General features: G+C 41.0%; 2 protein-coding genes across 13 annotated transcripts in view; one reads left to right on the top strand and one right to left on the bottom strand.

Moving 5' to 3' along the window:
• AKAP9 (A-kinase anchoring protein 9) overlaps positions 1-8,941 on the top strand; it is a 120,868-nt gene extending 111,927 nt beyond the window's left edge. For 10 of the 12 annotated variants that reach the window (XM_082323955.1, XM_082323966.1, XM_082323965.1 and 7 more), the window contains 9 exons: positions 330-535; positions 1,426-1,534; positions 2,823-3,008; positions 3,567-3,767; positions 4,152-4,384; positions 5,397-5,482; positions 6,260-6,380; positions 7,578-7,717; positions 8,385-8,941. In XM_082323955.1, coding sequence (XP_082180081.1) covers positions 330-535; positions 1,426-1,534; positions 2,823-3,008; positions 3,567-3,767; positions 4,152-4,384; positions 5,397-5,482; positions 6,260-6,380; positions 7,578-7,717; positions 8,385-8,428 — 1,326 coding nt within the window. In that variant the 3' untranslated portion in view covers positions 8,429-8,941. The remainder of the gene's footprint in view (positions 1-329; positions 536-1,425; positions 1,535-2,822; positions 3,009-3,566; positions 3,768-4,151; positions 4,385-5,396; positions 5,483-6,259; positions 6,381-7,577; positions 7,718-8,384) is intronic. The other 2 variants (XM_082323958.1, XM_082323961.1) reach the window with 1 other exon arrangement.
• Positions 8,942-10,229: 1,288 nt separating this feature from the next.
• Positions 10,230-19,678, bottom strand: CYP51A1 (cytochrome P450 family 51 subfamily A member 1). Its single transcript, XM_082311336.1, has 8 exons — positions 19,511-19,678; positions 15,184-15,310; positions 13,887-14,061; positions 13,590-13,709; positions 12,975-13,170; positions 12,249-12,344; positions 11,154-11,322; positions 10,230-10,473 (listed from the first exon to the last, which is right to left on the bottom strand). Exons 1-8 carry the CDS (start codon positions 19,661-19,663, stop codon positions 10,295-10,297), a joined length of 1,215 nt encoding a protein of 404 aa, XP_082167462.1. The 5' UTR covers positions 19,664-19,678; the 3' UTR covers positions 10,230-10,294.
• Between the last annotated feature and the right edge of the window lie 1,984 nt (positions 19,679-21,662).

Here is a 21,662-nt window from a genome sequence, read left to right as displayed (position 1 = left end):
CATGCACAGCTGGTAAAGGAGCTGCTGGCGGAAGAAAAAAAAAGGCTTGGTGGCTTCCTGCTGGCTGAGTTTGTTGAATGGATTCACACCGTAGCTGTGTGATTGCTAGATCTTAGCCAAGAGAGGCATTCACAAATAATAGTTTGGTGGTACACTACAACAGTAGTGTAGTCACACTAAACTCCTTTCTGTGTCAGAATTGTTTGTTCTTCAGTTTCTGGGTGTCTTTCAGAATCAAATGTTTCCATTTTAAAGCACTGGACCACACGCATTATATATATATATCTATATATAAATATATAGATATAAAAATATATATTTATGTACAGACCACCTGGGATACACCCAATGACAGAACAAGAAATTGGGTTCTCCAGCAAAAAATGGAAGGAGCCGAGACAAATGAATCAAGCTACCCCACGCTGACGGGAGGAGGAGATCTCTCTGCTGCAACTGAAATTCTGGAAAATGTCAGACAAAAGCTGCAAAACGCATCTCCAAAGCTGAAGCAGTTGGCTCGGAAAGCTGCCAGCAGGTTAGACCAGTCTTCAGCTACTTGGTTTTGTTAATAGCAACCAGCAAGCTAATATATTGGGTTTTAATCATAATTCACAGACTGCAGGCCTAACTGATTTTTGGGATTGTTCTAGTTTTATAGTATATGCCATTACTTGAGATATGCTGATGTAAGACAGGATCACAGAGTATCAAGTGCTGCTCTAAATCTTACATGTTTAATATGGTCCTTTATAAATTACAGCAAAATTGTCTTTGTTTTCTCTGAAAACTGATAAGGTTTATTTGGGTATGGTGTCGGTAGATCATTTTAAAACAATTTAGTAATGAAGTAATTCACTGTATAAGGGGACGAATATGGGGATTATTGCTATGGATCATCCCCCTTGCTGACCCCAGAAAAAAATAATAATTTTATGGTGAAGTGAAACTGATCTTCATTCTTATTTTTATGGATTACTATGTCCTTAAGAAAAAAAAAAATAGCATGGTACCAGGTCCATGGGAGATTTGAATCTGTTTTTATTTTTCTGTGATGGTGATTTAATATTAAACATTCATTCTGAAACATTTGGGTAAAGCAAAATGCATTATATCTTGAAAATACCCTAAGATTTTGCTCACACAGATTCAACAAATTTGTGGGAAGCAGAACCACGTTTTTAAATGTGCTTCATGTAGAACATCCTTTTCTCAAAATTAGTGGAAGCTGTTCTATGCAAGTTGTTTACGAAATCGAGCCAATTTCATTTAGTCACTGAGCAGTCTTGAAAACGTTGCCATGTCTCCAGTGACTACGCTGAAGTGACTTGCTAAAGTCCCAGTGCGTATGGATCGATGGAAAGTCCTACCCGTCTGTCTCATGGTGTCAGACTATACCTGCTGCTGAAACTGTCACTTCTGTTTCAGGTTACAGTTTGAAACAGCAGATGACCAAGACTTCATTGCAATACAAAATGCTATTGAAGAAGTTATTTCAGAGCTGCAAAAACTGTCAGGGTTGTCCTATCTGGAAGAGGTGAGAGTGCAATGTTGTAACTTTGGTGGGAGAGTTTGGATGATGAGCTGTGAGCGGAAACCAGCAAGGAGTTGCTAAGTCTGTACCTACAGAATCATAAATCGTTAAGGTTGGCAAAGACCCTTAAGATCATCGAGTCCAACCGTTAACCTGGCACTGCCAAGTCCACCACTAAACCAGGTCCTCAAGCACCACATCTACCCCTCTTTTAAATACCTCCAGGGATGGAGACTCAACCACTTCCCTGGGCAGCCTGTTCCAATGCCTGACCACCCTTTCAGTGAAGAAGTTTTTCCAACCTAAACTTCCCCTGGCGCAGCTTGAGGCCGTTTCCTCTTGTACTGTCGCTTGTTACTAGGGAGAAGAGACCAACACCCACCTCGCTACAACCTCCTTTCAGGTAGTTGTAGGGAGCAATAAGGTCTCCCCTCAGCCTCCTCTTCTCCAGACTAAACAACCCGAGCTCCCTCAGCCGCTCCTCATAAGACTTGTGCTCTAGACCCTTCACCAGCTTCGTTGCCCTTCTGTGCTCCAGGTCTGTACTTTATAGAGGAAAATCTGCTCCAGTGAGTGTTCTGATTTGGAGTTGGTGAAGTGTAAAAACCCCTTTCCTTTTGTTTTTTCAATTTTAATTACCTTAAAAGTGAATTTTCAACTTTCAAATTAAAACTTTCCCAGTTTAATTATAAATTTTTGAATCTCCTGTCTTTTTCTTTAAGAAAATATATTTTCCTTTCAGCAGTATTTCTGTAACTGATGAAACTTTGCTCAGTACCTCCCGATACTCAAATCAACATTTAATGTTTACTATATTGATACAACACATTTACTTAGACTGCCCTATATTTACCAAAGGAAAGGCAGCCGAAGATTGAGTAGTGTGCACCTCTGTAAAAAAATGAAACGAGGTAGTCTGTTACAAAGACTTAAGCAATATTTGATTTTAACTGAGTTTGGCTAGGTCCTTACCTGCATTTTAAGCAAGTATTTTCAACATGACTTGAAGAAAGCTTTGGGGCTTTTCTTTTTCTCTAAGTTAGATAAATATAAACATAGTAGAAAAGCTTTGCAAATTGTTACAGCTGGTACAATTGAGCTTGCGTGAAAATATTCTCTCATGATATACAAGATAAGCATAGAAGAGAAAGTCACATTACTCTATAGTTTACATGTACACTTATGTTTTCTTGACATAAGTTATTATGAAGTTATTGTCATTATCTACAAAAGCTTTTCATTGTAAGCCAGTTGTTTTCAAGTTGTGTTTGGTTTTCTTTCTTCCTTCTAGCTGAAGCTAGTGCTACCACCAGGGACTCCATCTAGCTCATTGACTGAGAGGCTGCTGAGACAAAACGCTGAGCTGACGGGCTTCGTCAGCAGACTGAGTGAAGAAAAGAATAATTTGAGGAATGCTGTTATGAAACTGGAGGAAGAACTGAGAAGATACCAGCACAGACAACCTTCTGGAGACTACGTATGTCTTTAGTGGTGCTGGTATAGTGATGTATATACAGGCATAAAAGCATCGTTCTTTGTCTTAGTCATTTAAGTGGGAGCAATCAAGCTGTCTGTCTTTCTTGGCTTCCCTCTGCAGGGTAAATGAGTGTGTTATTCTTGTCCCATAGTCAATATATCTCGACTCACTCTATTTACTGTAAACTTCATGATTTTACCCAGCTTCTTTTTGTTAACTGCTCTTTTCTTTTAAATTCCATGTGCTTCTCTTTTTGATCTGTATCTCATCACCATGATGAGTATCAAATAGATCCAGATAGCTTCAAGATCATGAAGAGGGGGATGATCCAAAGAGGGGGATTTTTTTTTGGAGAAGCTAGATTTTTCTAGGACATTGATCAGGCTCCTAAACTCACTGCTTCTGAGGTGTTAGGATGCAAGGGTGGCCTCAAATCCAATCAGTGGGTAGTTTTTCTTTCATTAATTTTATGAGCTCTCCGCCAAACCAATGACTAGAATGACACAGCTCAAGCTTTTCCAAACCATGTGGCACAAATTCAGTTTCTTTTGTCTTCAGTCTTCTAGACACTCATCGGATGCTGGAGTTAATATCGATAGTCTTGTTGCCTCTGAGAAGGAAATTTGGAACAGAGAAAAGCTGTCACTGCAGAAATCTTTGAAACAAGCCGATGCGGAGCTCTCCAAGCTGAGAGCAGAGCTCAGGAGCGAAGCTTTCCTCAGAGAACTGGGATCAGATTCTGAAAACGCAGTTTTAAAGGTAGGAAGCATACTAACTACAAGTGCTTCTTTCGTTTTGATTTGGGCCTATTTTCCATTGTGTTGACTCTTCCTTATTCTAAGTAAATAGATATTAATTCAGTTTTAAAATTTTCATCCTCAGATACTTGACTCTTAGTTTTTCTCCCCAAGAATGATGCATAAGCACCTTTGTTGTCCTTGCGTGTGTGCTCTGTTTCTTGCTGCTCAGGTGATCGTCAAATTATGAAGCTACGCTCAACAAGTGTGAGCAGTAGTGCCGTCTTCTCCATGATAGAAAGAAATGAATAATCACAGAAATGCTGTAGGAGTAATGATTTCAAAGGTCTTAGACCTGTAATAATTCTTGGAGCTTATGGGGCCTTTTGTTTTTTTCTTGTTGTAGAGAATTTATGGCAAATACCTACGAGCAGAGAGTTTTCGGAAAGCTCTCATATATCAGAAAAAATATTTGCTGCTGTTACTAGGCGGATTCCAGGAGTGTGAAGAAGCCACGCTGGCCCTCATTGCACGAATGGGTGGGCAGCCTTCCTACACAGACCTCGAAATCATCACGCATCGTTCAAAGGGTTTTACAAGATTTCGCTCTGCAGTCAGAGTGTCCATCGCAATTTCAAGGTAAACTGGAGGAAGTTAGATTTCGAACAGATATGACTGTGCAGTCTAATATATACTTTTCTAGCTCTCTAGTGGAATCTAGAACTTCTCATGTTCCATCCTGTTTAAATTTTACATTTTTGGTAGTCATGAATATAGTAGATACTGTGTAGGGTGACAAGTTGAGCAGAGCATAGGTGAAAGCTGTAATAGGAATAAGCAGTCTGACTGTAGTTGAAAATGGCTCTGCATTTGATAATCAATCAAAGATGGAGTGTACTGGATAAAGTCATGATATTAGAAAAAAAATTACTAGCAATTCTAGGGCATGCACTTATTTACAAAGGTATTTTCTGCAACTTAATTAAAGGTTAAATTCTTACATGTAAGTATAATACAGATTTATAAACTAACTTTATTCATCTGGGTAGTCCTTTGAATTCACAAGACTAGGTCTCAGACTGAGGATGAATAGGAATAGATGAGGAAGAAAAGTGAAAGTTATTACTGCATGGTACTGCCATGTTGCTAGCAAACCTTCTTTGCAAAGGTTTGAATCCCCAAACGCTTCTGCTGGCTATTGATCTGAGCTTTGTGTGCAGTATAAATTCAAGGAACTATTCATATACCTGCTGTAAGTCAGGCTTTTGCTCATAGCCCTCTGCAGTTACAATTCTGGGGATGTGACAGGGCAAAAAGTCTATTTAGTGTGATTTTTAAATGCTGCTGCCCTGTTGCTTAGGTGCTTGAGCCGTTTGCTGTCCACTTGGACTTACGCAGCACCTCTGGAATCAGTGCAATTGCAGAAGTGGAGCTGAGAGCCGATTTGGACAAAAGATGTTTTTCTTAGGGATGTGTATAAGGATGTTCTCTACTTGATCTTCAGGTTTTAGATGGACATCCATTAATTTTGCTTGGTGTTCAAGAAATTCTTATGCCTTCTAGAATACAACAAGCAGATTATTTTTAGCAGACTGTTTCATTTATCCTGAAGTTTTTTGGTTTTGTTTTGTTTTTTTAATTTGAAATGCAGAATGAAGTTCCTGGTTCGTCGATGGCACAGAGTTACGGGTTCTGGTATACTGAGTATCAATAGGGATGTCTTTAGCCAGAACACAGGTAAATCGTAGTCCAGTAATGACTGAAAAAATGGGATTCACAAGTCACACCCCTGCTTAATGGGGATGTTTTTTAATTTGTATTTTCCTCATGTGGAATGAATGGGGTGCTGTTCCCCCTTCCTTTTGCTATAATTGCTTGGATTAACCTATTTCTCAGGTTTCTGAGAGTTTCCATGCTCAGCACAGGCACTAAGCTATTTGCTTTCTCTTCAATCTTGTTTTGCTCCATTGTGGGTGGGATTTAAAAAAAAATATGACAACTTTCCCTATGGAGTGTGTTTGTAAAAACAGTTTTAGCTGCGTCATTGGGTTTCTCTTAAGAGATCTGCACCCCCAGCTCTGGGAGGGGACAGGGACGGACAGGGATCACAGCAACTATAGGACCCCGCAGTGGCAGCAGAGCCGCTTGACCAGCCCTCCCCGGTCTTTTCCTCAGAGCAAAAGCCTGTCATTCTTTTGTTAGAGCTTAAAGTCTGGGAAATCTGGTTTTCTGTTTGCTTTTTGGTAGGAGCCTAAGGAGAATCAGAAGCTTTTTTATTACTCCCTGGCTCTCTCGGTCTGCACTAAACCCCTGTCTTGCTCAGTCTGTGAGAGTTTTCTCACTGACATCAGTGAGGCCAGGATTTCGCCTCAGGTTTTCTCTGAAGCAGTCTGAAAGTGGTCTATGTTTGCTAAACACCGTTTTTGTGATATGCCAACAGAAAACTCACATTTGAGATTCCCAGTAAAGTGCAAAAGGTTTTAGTTTTCAAGACATTGCTTTTTATATTTCTAGGTAATGAATTACGGCCCGATTCACTCTCTGGTGGCATGGATCTTTACGGAGAACAAAGGCATTCCTATAGATCCAGGTCAGACATGGAGTCTCCTAGATCTCCTGTAAACTTTCAACATAAGTACGTTTTATTTTAGATCATTATTCTGTGTCAGAACACTGTTTAGCTAAATGAATGCATCAGTGCTTACTGCTGAGGTTTGTAATCTTTGATGCCGTAAGATTTTTTTTACTTCTTTTGTAAGGATACATAGCAAATCAGATCTCGCGCCTTCAGCGCGCGTTTACCTCATCGCCTGATCAAGGCCAAAGCTTCTGCTGGCTGATTTATGTCCTGTTCTTGCAAGGGGTGGTAGATGCCGGGGTGGAGCTACGGTTACCGGCCTCTGTAGAGCCTAGGCTGTGTGCCCAGGCAGAGCTCTGCGGCCCGTCCGCCCTTCTGCTTGGCAGCAGGGCGCGGTGGGGAGGGGCGGCCTCGGCTGCCCTGGGCCGCAGGAAGGGGAAGGCGGGAAAAGCGGGGCCGCTGGCGGTGGCTGGGGAGGGTCCCCTGGTTACCGCGGGCTGGAAGGGATTGGTGCGGCTTCGCTGGAAGCAGCTTGGCAGCTCTGCTGCTCCTTCGTGACTGAACCCTTTTGGATGGCCGTGCTGAGCTGGGATCCCAGAGGTATCGCTGAATCAGATGCCGGTGAAACCAGGTATTTTTCACCAAAGGCAAGGTTTTTAGGAGAGCCATCCGCCTTTGATGACTTCATACGGAGTTGTGAGCTCTGAGCTTTACTGAATATCAGATTCCTGCCATTTTAGATCTTTATTTTTATGTAAGTCACCTCAACGTTTGTAATCTTAGTTTGTGGCAACCATAATAGTTTACATGGAAAAAATGTTTAATCTATTTTAGCCACTTTTGACTGTTACTTATATAGAGTAACGAAGAGAGACAGAATCCTGTAGATGGCTGTGTCCTTGTTCACACAAGCTTCTTAATAGAAAAGCAAACTTGAGTCTACCACGGCTTCTGCTGCAGTCTCAGTAGGAATTTGCTGGTCAGTCTTTGCCCCACAGAAATGCAGCAACAAATCAGGTGCAGTAGAAAGAAAAAGGCAACTGGGAAAAGTGGTTTCTGTGGGGGAGGCAGCGCGATGGCTTGGGCAGCAAACGGCGGGGAGGTGCAGTGGGTACGCTGTGCCGGCTCCCACCCGGCTAGGTTAAGGGACACGCAGTCAGTAAGGTATCCCTACTTCCAGTATTTTGCTCTGTCTGCTGATTGTTTTATTTGAAATTTTGCTTTTTAAAAACATCTGCCTTCTCCTGCCCCTAGGTTCCACGGTATGCATGCTGATGTGAACCCAGTCTCTTTCGCCTGTTCACAACTGCAGAACTACGATCCTGAAAGAGCTTTAACAGATTACATCCATCGGCTGGAGGCGCTACAGCGGCGCCTCGGCAGCGTGCAGTCAGGTAAGGGCTCGGCCGTCCTCCCCGTGGCAGCACAAGGCACGGTTCCACCTTAGAAAGCGCGTGCTGGTTCCCCGAGATAAGTAACAAACTTCTGATTTCAGGCATTTTCAGCCTTGAATAAGAGACTATTCTGAGCTGCAGCAAAAAGCTCATTAAAAAGAAAATTGTAAAATTCTTTGCAAGTGTGCTTTAATTACAGATTTTGAGTTTATTGCTAACACTTTAATTTTCCCCGATCTCTAATAAATGTGCAGCAAGGATTCAGTTGGCATCTTAATAAGATTTTAAGCTAGGTGGAGAAAAATGTACCCAAAAGATGAGGATGTGAGAGTACAAGGGGAATTTCTTCTCCTACCGCTTTGATTACAGAAGTTACGGCCTTTTTGTCCCATAGATGGTGGTTATTTTTGTGCTGCAAAAGGAAGACATCAAGTAAATTGTCAGATCAATGGGACTCAATTTATCAAACTTGATGTGGGGATGATTTTTGCAGTTACTGTGTTAAAGTCTTACTTCAGCATAAAATCCATTGTTTGAGGAAGTTTTGTCCTTAAAAGATTTCCCATGTAAAATCTTTCCCGCTTATTCAGCTGAATAACCTGGCGTTGGCGAATTCTCATCTACTTATTCCGAGTAACCTTGATGAAAATCTTCCTCCATCTTACAGGTTCAACTTCATACACTCAGCTGCACGCGGGTATGAGAAGATAATAACACCCCTTCAGCACCTCCATCACTGGCAGTGATGTTAGTGGATCGCCTCCTGTACATCTGTGCTCCTTCTGTGCTTTTGTACAATGTGTATATTGTGGGACCAATATGAACACAGCTATACAACTGTATACAGGTCCACCCTGGCAGACCCGCGCAGACTGGGATTTATGTATATAGGCACTTTGTGTTCATGGGGAAAAACAAAAACAAAACCAACCCCTACCATTAAATTACATGTATATTTGTGGAATGCTAATTTAAATGATTAACTTATGAAGTGTGTATTTATCAAGGGTGCAAAAATGAAACTTGTGTATTAATGAAATTGAGCTACGTTCAGCAAAGTTTACTTGCACTTTTTCTGGCAAGGCTACTGAAGTTACACGACTCGTAATATTTGCTACTGGCAGTGCAGACAGAATATCACTTGTAGAGACCTATTTTTGTAATGGTAGAAGTTTTGAATTTTATGGGTATTTTGTCAAAGTACTGAAATAAAGATGACTTCATGCTTTTAACTGTGTTCAAGAACCACTCCCTTTTTCACACTGAAAAGGTTGCTTCTACCTGCGCTCCTCCTACTCCTGGTGCTGCCGCTTTGCTTTTACAGATTCCAAAATGCTGCTACTAGTGAGAAGAGAGGACAGGCACAAGCTTGCTTTCTGAAGAGGCTGGAGGGGAAGATGCTGCACTCCCTCAGTTGCTGTGACTAATACAAACACAAGGTTTTATGACAGTTAGACCCGAGTTTAAAACAGGAAAGACAGGGCAAAGCCCTTGCTACAGCGAGCACTGATGAAGGGGGGGAGCTCTTTGCATGACCGGCTTCATACTTACAAGAAAGGAGTTTATTACAAATTCACTTAGAAAATCTTTTCAGAACTGACGGGGTTGAGCACAGAGAACTTCCACAAGAGGTTGGTTTGTTTATAAATTTAATTGAAAGTTCCTGTGAGCCAGAGCTCATTACCATTTATCATCACCAGTCCTGAACCAAACACCATTAACAATCCTGCATGAGTCAGTACAAAGGGGGACAACACTCAGCTATTTCACTTAATCTGCGACCATTTTATACACAAACATGTTATTTACAAAATTAATGTTGTTTGTATCATCATATTGTTACTTTCACACTTACATCAAGCTGCCAGAGATCACTACTTTCAGAAATTTTTTTTAGAAAATTATTTGTTGCTTTCTGAACCTAAGCATTTTACAACAGCTTCAAGTTAGACATTTAAATCATTTATTCTCAGAAAAAGACTTCTCTGTGAACACGTTGTCGTCTACCTACTACTCACCTGTACATTAACATTTTTTTAAATAAGTACATGGGAAGAAGTACGTGGGCACCTCCAAGAATCGGCCAAGACCACACCTAGTTCGCTTGGAACAGAATCACAAATACCAAAGGCAGGGCACCACCACGTACATCCCCCCTCGGTGCCTGTTCCCGACGGATTCACTGTAATTGGATACAGGGGTAAGGTACGTGGTCTTACCCCTTGTGATCTGGGGAAAAGTAATCCTCAATTATTTGTCAAAAGCAAAGAGCTCCATTTACAGAAACGATGTATTTCTTCACCTTAAAGAGCTGGCATGCACCTTAGAAGTGTTACACCAATAGAAAAGACACTTTTTCTTTAAAAATGCAATGAGAAATTTGTAGAACAAGCAATTATACACAGCAGCATTACATGGTGTGGGCAAACACAACAGATGCAGAGACTGCATTTGGTAGATTATTGGTATCTTTCCTAACAGTAGATGCAACAGTTTCCATTTGCCACTCATTTTGTCACGATTTTACTCCAAAGTCTGTTAGTTTACACAACTTAAGTAAGGTTTTAGCTCCAGAATTTACAGTGACCTCCTCTTATATCTGATAATGGGGTTATTAGGGGTGTGTATCATTGTTGTATAATTTATAGTTGGAAAATAGTCATTGACGAGATCAAATTCATACAAACGAAGCAAAGTAGACCAAATAGTCTTAATCTGAACATAGGCAAAGTTTTCTCCAATGCAGCGATGACGGCCTAGAAGGAAAGCCATAAAAAGCAGTTAGAATTCTTAGTCATCCAATCACCTTTGACAACAAGCTAACTTTAAAATTTTTACACGGACAGTAATTGCTGCTTTCCTTTCTAAACGCGAGTCTCTGATGCTGCACATACACCATTATGTACCTCCATCGAAGTCTGGTTTATATAAGCTGTCGCTGCATAAAACAGACTGAGTAATTTGAATGAGATTGTGGTGGTCTGTCCTCACCGGAAAGCGTTAATTTATGCATCCCTAAAGAAGCTTTTGCAACACTGAGCAAAGGTATCAACTCTGACCCTACTGCGGTGATATTTGCAAACCGTTTTGGCAGCTGTGACTCTCTGCAGATTTTTGCTCTGCTTTAAACTGACTTTGTGCTACCAGGTTTTTACCTTGACTTGAAAAGACTTGAGTCAAATATCACACACGCTAACCTGAAGATTTGTTTTGATTGCTACTCTGAGTGATGTATACAGCTATTACTAATGCAAAGCTATCAATCAATCAACTTCATTCTTTTAACAGCACTTTCACAGTAAGAAAACTTGCAGGCAGCAACAGCAATAAAACCACAGATCCTCTGATGCTGCAGCGTGGGAGGTGCTGTACAAGACGAGCAGTACGAGCCACTTCAGTACGCATCACTCAGAAGGCGCTGCCTTTTGTTACTCACCAGCGCCAAATGGAACATAGGCAAATTTCTCTCCAGCTGCTGGGTTATCTTGGAGATACCGGTCAGGCTTGAAGTCTAGAGCATCCTTCCACGAGTCCCTGAGCCTGTGGTTAACGGTGGGAGATACACAGACCTGATGGCCGGGGGGAATGTTATATCCAGCAACAGTCTACAAGACAAGAGATGAGACCCCACACATCACAAAATTTCTCCATTTTTCTTTTTAAAGTGTTACCTGAAGTGCTATTATCATGAGGCTTATATGTCAAAAGAGATCATTTAAAATTAATGCAGCCTAATACTTTATTGTTTTAACTGTACAGGGCACAATGTTCCAGTAGTTGCAGGAACCTTTCAGCTGCTTTAACAAGGCTGGCAATTCTACAGAAAGAGTTTTTAAAAAATGAATGAACTTAAAATTTGTTGAAAGCATTTGTCATGGGAGGGACAGTCCTTTAAAAAATTATTTGACTTTCTATCTTATTTGTACAAACAGCAAGTTTTCTTTCAGATTTACCTAGCTTGTATTGTATTAAGTGCAAGCTAAATTTTTCCAAGAGAGCTATTAAAAATACCTGGCAAACAAACAAACAAATCAATCTTTAAATGGTAGTACCAAATTAAACTCAAATGAGACTGATTGATAGCTAAAAGAAAGGGTCGGTTTTGCTGAATAAGACTGCAAGTGGTTGTTACTAGGTCCTCTCAGAGCCTTCCCTTCTCCAGGCTCAACAAACCCTGTTCCCTCAGCCCCTCCTCACAGGACAAGTGCTGCAACCCCATACCATCTTGGTGGCCCTCTGCTTGCTTCCCTGCACCAACATCTTAATTGCTGGGGGCCGCACGGGCCCAAAACTGGACACAAATAATTCCAGATGAAGGTAACAACTATCAAGTTCAAGGCACTAATTGCTTTCCTCAATCAACACTGGCTGCACTCCCACTGATGTAACCCAGGACACCATTAGCTTTCATCCCTGCCAGCCAACGTGGCTCACTCGTGTTTTTCCTTCTGCCAACCAGGACAACCCCCCCACCTGGCCTTTTCCAGCCCTGTTCTACTGAAGTGACCTTAGCTCCAACCGGTGTACTCACCTGGGGAGTTCTGGCCATTCTCATTATGGTCATTATAGGAGGTCTAAGCCTAAGAGTTTCTTTTAGACAGCGATCCAGCAAACTGAGATCCTTGAGCTGAAGATACAGAGAAAATGATATATCGAAATATAGCCAAGTTTATTCAACACAAACAAGATGGTATTTTATACCATTTATAAACAAATTTAAAAAAAAAAATCAGAGTAAGCAGCTCATATTTACATGTACTTCACTAGCCACCCTGATAATTTCTTTTTCATTTGATTCAATTAAGAAGGAAAAAAATCTCTGACCAGTGCAATCAATTACAACTAGGTTCTTACTAACCTGCCTCACAAGTGTTTTCTGATGCCTAATTAAAGAACAAAGTCAGACTGCATCCCTTTCCTCAATGGGAATATGAGGATCTTCCTCCGCTGCAGAATTAACATTTCTTAAATAGAAATTGTAGGAACTGTAATTTCCTTAATCAACACTGATTAAAAAAGCATTAGCAAGCTGAAAATTTACTTGCAGAGGAGGTGGAGGAGATATATTGGCAAACAGTATTATCCCAGAGTGACTGTGGCAGGTTATTATTCTAACACAAAGCATATGACTATATTTTGCGTTTTTCGTTGCATTGGGGGGGGGGGGGGGGGTGGTGGTGGTGGTATGTGCCTGCTTTTTGTAAATAAGCATCTAAAAGTATAAAAATACCCAGCAGGAATAATGCAACATACAAACCTGATCATAAGTTAATGGTGGCAAGTCATCCCCACAAACTGCTTTTTGTTCTGCATAGCACTGTTCCTGTATTGATTTGTCTCTGGCTATGAAGAAGCCAAGCCAGGCACTGGTGGTGGAGGATGTGTGCTGCCCCGCCAGGAGCAACCCGATGAGCATTCCACCGATTTCATCATCTGTCAGCGGACGGCCATCCCTACGTTGAAGGGTGTTACGTTAGAGCTTCATTTACAGTAGTATTTACAAATTATTCTACTGTACTTCCTTCTCCTTCTTCTCTTTTGTTGCCTACTCTAAATAGAGCAGCAAAAGATCTAGGGGTAGGGAGAAGAGAGACTCTCTAGGAGCCTTAAAGAAAATCATTACTGAACAGCCAGCAAAGAGAATGGAAGCAACCTCGTGACCACTGATGAAAATCTCAGAAATCTAAATAACCATTTACAAGTAAAGTTTTTAAGCTGGTTTTAAGAATACAGCTATGACCAATTCCTGGCAACAAAACCAATTCAGAACATGAGGGAATGTTTCTTATTTTTTGGTAGCTAGTTCTAACTGAGGAGCTCAAAGCTAAAGTAAAACATCTATAAATGACAAGTCTTCAAACCCTTTGCTTACTTGTATGCAGCATCAAGTAGAGTTTGGAGCATGTCATCTTCCTTCTCCCCAGACTTTCGACGTTTCTGGATAACCTTGTAGAAAATATTCTTTATTTCTTTGTGTGCTCGATCTCGACGTCTGTGATTCAAAACACTTCTATTAGCAACTTTATACAAAGCAACACGTAAAATGCTTACGAGGATTTACTGGGACGTCTGGAATAGCTTATGAACAAGAAACGGGGGAGGAGGGAATCCAAACAACAAAGACATTTAGATAAAATGCTTAAGTTGCTTCATCTGTTATTGCTGGTACCTGAAGCTCGGCAGAGGTAGCCAACCTGGCAGAAGCCAGGCAGCATGAGTAAAACCCCCATCCAAGTCAGCATACAGCTGAGCCACCTTCTCATTCAGTAAGCTTCTGATTTCCTTCCCATGTAAGCAATGGCTTGCTGTCAAGATGATAAGTTCTGAAAGGGCTTCAAACAGGTCTGTGGGAAGATTTGAAAAATGTTACGCAAGATGCATTTCAGGCGAGATGTTATGTTTTACAGGTTATTCTTTATTTTTATTTTGTAGAAGAGAAAAATAAGTAACTGGACACAGATTAATAATTTTAAATAGGTTTAGATTGTTTTTCTAGGAGAATGAAGCATCTAATTTTAAATTTCTGTGTGTCTCTCTTCAAACAACTTTTTAATTAGATTGCTGATTTCAACAACTTTTTTCTAAGGTATTTCTCTCTAGAAATTTTTCTAGGAGAGCTAGTAATCCTCCCAAAGTAAGCCATGCTGCACAAGCTCAATCCTTAATAAATACAAAAGAAGTCATGCAAAAAACCCTTGAAATCCAAATCCATGGGAAAACAGTTAGTTTTGCTGCTCTCCGAATTATTTTTATAGAATAATATTTATACATTTAAATATAAAATGACATATTATCATATTATTAACTATATTATATATGTTATATACTCACAAAATAAATAACATTAAAATATAGGAGTATTATATAAATATTATATATATAAATATAGAGGTTTAAATAAATAATATTTCTGACATGGTTATGCCACTGTGGGCTTGCAGCAATGGTGATGGGCTATGTCCAGCAGGCTAGCTAGGAAAGACAGGTGGGAAATAAAAGACGAATTCCACCTAGCTCACTAACCTAACCGTATCAGCTTCAAGGATGCAGTTTTTCAGTGTAGAAGATCCCTGAGCTAAGATCTCTTGACATTGGCTCTGGCAAGGCAGAGCAGAATCTTTTCCTAGGGACTAAGAAGTGGTTACGCTGAGTTGACTCATATCATGCAAAACGAGCACGATTCAGCTAGGCAACAGGTACACTCGCTCTGAGCTGACTAAGAAAGCAAAAGTAAGATAGTCCTTCACTCCTTTCAATGATTTTCTGAGCAGCTTTATTCTCCAATAGCCTTAAATTTGATTAAACAAAATCTGCTTTTGCACATTTCTTCTGCTGGTCAGTACAGTTTTACCTATGTCATTTTTCATTTCTTTAATATTGCAGTAAATCATTTACAAAAACATACTGCATTGGCCTTAATTCCTTCCCAGAAAACTGGGAGGAAAAATGCATCTGATCTTGCTTACTTTTTTCTCCACTCTCTCCCCATGCTTTGAAATACTCCTTTGTTTCTTCTTCAATGACAGATACATGCTGCTTAAACTGGGCGATATTTAGCCCAGTTTTGAGCATCTTCTTCTGTTCCAAAAATACCTAGAGGAACCAAGACAGAAAAAGCAATCAGTAAAAGGATCATCATATTAATGTATTTAATAACTTATTATCATTTGTACTATAAGAACACACAGAAGTAAAAAGAGATTATGATTAGGACTGCAGGGTACAACAGATACTCTAAGTAATAGGTAATACTCCATTTTTCACCTTCTTTGTTTTTCAAGCAAAAATTTAGTAATATGCAAGTAAAATACTAGCTCAAGGGAGCTCCAATTCTCTCTTTTGCAGTACCAAAACAAAAAATAATTTCAGTATCTTTGTTAAACTTTATCCCTGAAGATACAAGAAGCATTTCAAGATTGAAATATGGAATGCACTTTAGATACATAATCACAGACCTGTCCTTGTAAAGCCTGGATTCAGTCCATGCTCCTTGTTACGTGGCCTCCTTGCTTTCCCCCAGAGCATCTGTCTTCTCTCATGCAGTAACACCTTACCTCTGGTCTAGAGATGCACCTTTCTTTTACAAGGCCCTCTGACCTCACTGCCCAGGAAGTCAGAGAAGCAGGAAGCAAACTGCTTCCTAGGAAAACGGTGAGCTTCACATCCTTTTCACCTCTTCCTCTTTTTCTTTGTATAGACTCATAGCTAACAAACCTCTTGGTAAAAAGCCCATTATTAGATGAGAACCGTTCAATGGATTGACGGGACATCTACTCAGGAAATTATTCAATGAATTTTAAGCCCTAATTATGAATTACGGCATCTGCACTATAGAGAGAAGAGACAAGAGGGGCTCAAAAGAAAGTTCTGGATGATTCATCAATGGTAGAACATCAGTGAAAGTCTGAACAGCTCTCTAAATGCCTTCCCAGTAGATGCTATGGATGTTGCCTATCTGGATTTCTGTAACGCCTTTGACAGTCCCCCACAACATCCTTCTCTCTAAACTGGAGAGGGATGGATTTGATGGGTGGACTGTTGGGTGGATGAGGAATTGGTTGGATGATCACATCCAGAGGGTAGTGGTCAACGACTCAATGTCCACATGGAGATCAGTGACAAGTGGTGTCCCTCAAGGGTCCGTATTGGGCCCAGTACTGTTTAACATCTTCATCAGTGACAGAGACTGTGGGATCGAGTGCACCCTCAGCAAGTTTGCAGATGACACCAAGGTGAGTGGTGCAGCTGACACGCCTGAGGGACGGGATGTCATCCAGAGAGACCTGGACAAGCTCAAAAAGTGAGCCCATGTGAATATCATGAGGTTCAACAAGGCCAAGTGCAAGGTCCTGCACCTGAATCAGGGCAACCCGCGGATGAAGGGACTGAGAGCAGCCCTGCCAAGAAGGACTTGGGGGTACTGGTGGATGAAAAGCTGGACATGGCCCAGCAATGTGCTCTCACAGCCCAGAAAGCCAACCGTATCCTGGGCTGCATCAAAAGAAATGTGGCCAGCAGGTCGAGGGAGGTGATTCTGCCCCTCTACTCTGCTCTGGTGAGACCCCCACCTGCAGCACTGCCTCCAGCTCTGGGGTCCTCAGCACAGGAAGGACATGGACCTGTTGAAGCAGGTCCAGAGGAGGGCCACAAAAATGATCAGAGGGATGGAACACCTCTCCTGTGAAGAAAGGCTGAGAGAGTTGGGGTTGTTCAGCCTGGAGAAGAGAAGGCTGCAGGGAGACCTTATTGCGGCCTTTCAACACATAAAAGGGGCTTATAAGAAAGATGGGGACGGACTTTTTAGTAGGGCCTGTTGCGATAGGACAAGGTGTAATGGTTTTAAACTAAAAGAGGGTAAATTTAGACCAGATGTAAGGAAGAAATTTTTTACAGTGAGGGTGGTGAAACACTGGAACAGGTTGCCCAGAGAGGTGGTAGATGCTCCATCCCTGGAAACATTCAAGGCCAGGCTGGATGGGGCTCTGAGCAACCTGATCTAGTTGTAGATGTCCCTGCCCACTGCAGGGGGGTTGGACTAGAGAATCTTTAAAGGTCCCTCCCATCCCAAAGCATTCTGCGATTCAATGTCTGAAATGAAATCGTGGTGGTAGCACTATGCAAAAAAACAGCTCACTCTAGCAGAATGCATTCTGGCCACAACCAGACATGCTACCTCACTAGCTTCATATAGGGAAACACACAGCTGGAGATAATCAGGGTATGTCAATAGCAAAGTCCCTGCATCTTCTAGCTGTGGAAAAAAGTAGCCCAGGTGATTTTCTGAAGAACCTGAACCTGCAGAGATAAAAAGGAAGAAATCCTCCTATTATCAAAGGTATGAATGAAGTAGACTTATCCACAGACACCCAAGGCTTACTGAGTCATTTGAGAAGATTTATCTCTTGACTAAAGCAGAACTGAAACACATTCTAGGGAAAAAAATAGGGTAACTCTAGAAAAATACTTTATTTCAGAAAAAAAAAACAGTATATGGTAGACCAGTGAGGTAGGCCTTAATCATTCCTATATGCCTGAAGAACATAGTTGTAAGAAATGCTCATTTCCAAGGAGCTTACAGAAAGTTCTATAAAACTCCTGAAGGATGAGATGAGATCCCATTGAAGAAATAACTCTTGAATGAAGACAGACATTCAAATCCTTCCATGAACTGCAGAGTGTGAAAGCAGAAGTCAAAACAGCTGTAACAACAAGTGGATGAACTTTCACAGAATTAAGAGACAAACCAGCACCTTTCATTTTCAAGCAGACATCCCACAACAGTCAGAATCCAAAGAACAAGCACAACACAGTGAAAATCTGGCCAGCTTAGCAGCCTATGTCTGATTCATACACACTTTTCTGAAACTAGTATATACCAGAGACTAACACGAAAGATGTATTGGAGAGAGTCATGTACCCTCTACACTCTAGCAGCTCCAAAAGGGATCCCCAACTCCATCCCTGATTTTTTGAAGAAGACCTCTGACTGTTGGAACTGGTAGAAACAAGTCTGTTAGAATGGTTGCACTTGTGGAAGAGGTCTCCTAGGACACAAGAAACCATCTCCTACTTGTTATCCAGGGTGCAGTCCTGCTGGTTCATTCACAAAGGGATGGGAGGAACTACCCAAATCTGTCAAGTGCAAAAAAACCCAGCACCCAAACAACCAAACAATCCTCCCCCCAAACTTTGCGACGCTGTCTATCCACAATTTAACACTTCCTGACAAAGCAGGAGACAACTAAGTTCTCCTTTACTTACTTACAAAGTGGCAAGTTGTTGGTAGTCACTTGCGTATGAGATTTCCAAAAGTATGGGGTAGGAACAACATACATATTTTGTGGATCGCTGCCGGTGTAGAGGACAAGAGACTAGTGATTACTGCTCCTAAGCCACAAAATCAAGAGGGCAACAATCACTGCAAGTACCTTTGGCAGGGGAGAATGAAGAGGCATGCTAAGGAGGAAGTCCTGATGGCCACAGAAACTATTACCGGTCAAATGATCGGCATCTATACAAACAAAATTAAGCCAAAACTGAAAACCCAAAAATAAAGTATATCACAATGCTGTTTCTGCCACCAGACTGTTCTATGCAACAGGCTGTCGATGTCAACATACACTGAATACAGAGCCCCAGTAGAGCAAGCCTGTCCACAGAAAAGTTGGATTCTGCAGTTTAAGAGTTTGTCATGACAGACAACGTGCACAAACAAGAAAGCAGCCAACGCTTAGCTTGGAAACAATGCCACATGACATAGCCACTCTGCTTCCAGACCCATTCAGACTGTATTCTGCAAACATGGACAAAAATCGTTCTGTATTTGCAAGACAAACCTTGTGGTGCAAATTGTCAAAGTAATACCCCTGCATCTAGATTTGGCGTGGCATAAATGAAAAATTATCACTCTTAAAGCTCTCTCAGAGGGAAGACCTAAAGTTGCTTGTAATGGAAGTAAGTGAGTGAAGTAAGTAAGTAAGTAAACTGCAGTGAGTGGCATGCTGTAAGGGAAAGAAAAAGAGACTCACTTATTAGTTTTTCCTCTATGGTGGGATTAGATGGTTTCTAGAACAAAAAATAGCATCCAGGCTGACAAATGGCCAGGTCATAAATAAAGCAACCAAAACATGTTCATTCTTGATTATCCAACTGAGACAATTCACCAACTGCATCATGCCTTGCTGCCAGAATTGCGTATGAACACACAATTCCATCACACAGAGCCAAGAGCTCAGGGCTGCTTACTCAGAATTTAAATTATGCTACTTTTCTACTCATATGTAAAATACATACCGCATTAGGGACATCATAAGCAACTCCCTTGCCAAAAACTGGTGTAGTTAACTGAGAGTATACATCTTCTGCATTCAGATCCTCATTTTTACTATTGAAGAGCAGAGCAGCAGCATCACTACCCAGTAAGTATGTGAATGTCTTGCCAACCATAGTGAAACTGAATACAGGACCATACTAAGAGAGAAAAAAAAAAATAGTTTATTTTAAAGAAGAAGAATACAAATCATTAAATCCGTATCTCATTATGTACAGGCTTCCATAAATTACTTACTCTCCTAAGTGTCTAGTGACTTAATAGAGATATAAATATTTTAAACCACATTTAAATTCTGTTTTAATGTACTGAATTAAATTCTATATTGTAAATTCAATATACTTACTAGTGATATCTAACATTACAATGAACACAGAGGATCTTGCACATTTTAAAACCTTTTAGTTTAAAAAATGTAAATAAAAGATCAATTACACTACAAAAACTAGCAGGGACCTTACAGTACATACAGCCTCCAGTAATTTACAAACACTGACTCAAAAAATTCTGGATTTGGAGTTATGCAAGGTAACTAAGAGCAAATAAGGTTTAAAGGTCACCTCCAGCAGATCTTCACATACTAAATTTGGCTTTCTCCAAGCTAACCAAGCTAAGATTTAAGCTTATGTTTTAGACAATGTTAAACACATCAATAAATCTTATTTCATTGGAATGAAGTCTCTACTGCCTTAGTCCATTTCTTTTGGGCTGTTATACTGTAAAACCTACTGAGGTTTTATACACCAGCCCTTTTAACATTGCAGAGGGCCTTACAATTCATCAAATTGCCTACAGAGGTGGTCAGCTACATTCCAGCCTGGTCACAGATTAGTAAAGAGTGACATTAAAAGTTCCAAATTTAGGCAAGAAATAACATCATGGAAATGGCTTTTTAATTACCTTGTGATTCAGCTACAAGCATTACCCAAATACACAGGCATATTTTATTTTTTAAATCTGAATCACAAGAGATATCTCAGAAAACACTACTTCTCTAACAACAACGTACCTAAAGAGATCTGAAGAAACCAGAGCCTACTCTGCACGCTCCATTCCATATTTGGGGTGGTAAATGAGAATGAACTGCTTTTAAACAGGCTCCAGATAGAGAACTTAATAGATACACAAAAATATTTTGCCATATGCTCAGCCAGTCGTGTGGGAAAACATACCTTGTCATAAGCATTTTCCAAAAATTCAATGGGACTTTTTCCAAATGCGATTGCATGTCCAAGGAAAGGGATGCTTGATGAAATATAAGGCGGGTATTTCTGAGGAAGAAAAATAAATATTGAATTTTCTTCAGAGAGTAATAAAATCATGTCCATTTACATAAAACTAAACACAGAGAAGGCTTTAGACATGTTTTGTTTCAACTTTTTTGTGAAAAGGCCAACTTTGGACAACTAATTATTTTTTAAATACAGTAACAGTGAGCCACATTTAAAAGCAGCAGAGGTTAAAATAAAATTTAGTTTAGTGGTGGACTTGGCAGTGCTAGGTTAACGGTTGGATGATCTTAAGGGTCTTTTCCAACCTTAACGATTCTATGATAAAATGAATATGAATATGATTAAGATTCTTGCTAACCTGCCTCTGAAAGCAAGGCACAAAGACACAGCAATTGGAAAGAAGGCAGTCAGAAACAAAACAGGGTTGACGATTTGTTAAACAGTCCCCCAAAAGCATCAACCTCAGCTTAGCAACGAGTCTCCTACATACGTGGGAGCCTTCTTTTAAGCTGCACTGATGAAACAGGACCGGGCACGGCCTTTGCTTCTGGAAAACCTAAGCACCTCTGCTTCATGTGCCATCAACCAGCCGGGCAAAGGGACAAAGCAGTGGAACATTCCCGTCAGAAGCCTTCCCTGGGGAGCTGCTGGGAATGCTCCTCGCTGGCCAGAGCCTGCTCCCGCACGCTCGGGTTTTACCGCCCGTTTCTCTGCGCTCCCCAGGAAGGGCTGTCCAGAGGTGAGCGCACCCCTGCTCCTCCGTCCGTCCGTCCGTCCGTCCGCACCCTGAAGGGAGGCTGCCCGGCTCCTCTCGGCCCTCTCCCTCTCCCCTGCGGTCGCCCCGCCGTGACCACCCCGTCCGTAGGAGGGCGGCGGAGGCCTC

Source organism: Platalea leucorodia, assembly GCF_965183815.1.
Source record: "Platalea leucorodia genome assembly, chromosome: 1".
In the NCBI taxonomy this organism is placed as follows: Eukaryota; Metazoa; Chordata; class Aves; order Pelecaniformes; family Threskiornithidae; genus Platalea; species Platalea leucorodia.
Note: the sequence above shows the minus strand (reverse complement) of the source record. Positions and strands in the feature narration are given on the sequence as shown.

Excerpts from the sequence above, each read along its gene's own strand:
- CYP51A1 (XM_082311336.1), bottom strand. The coding sequence starts at position 19,663 with ATGGTTGGCAAGACATTCACATACTTACTGGGTAGTGATGCTGCTGCT. Across the intron at positions 13,171-13,589 it reads CTACTTGATGCTGCATACAA|GGATGGCCGTCCGCTGACAG; the intron begins GTAAGCAAAGGG and ends CCTTCAACGTAG. Across the intron at positions 10,474-11,153 it reads CTATGTTCCATTTGGCGCTG|GCCGTCATCGCTGCATTGGA; the intron begins GTGAGTAACAAA and ends CTTTCCTTCTAG.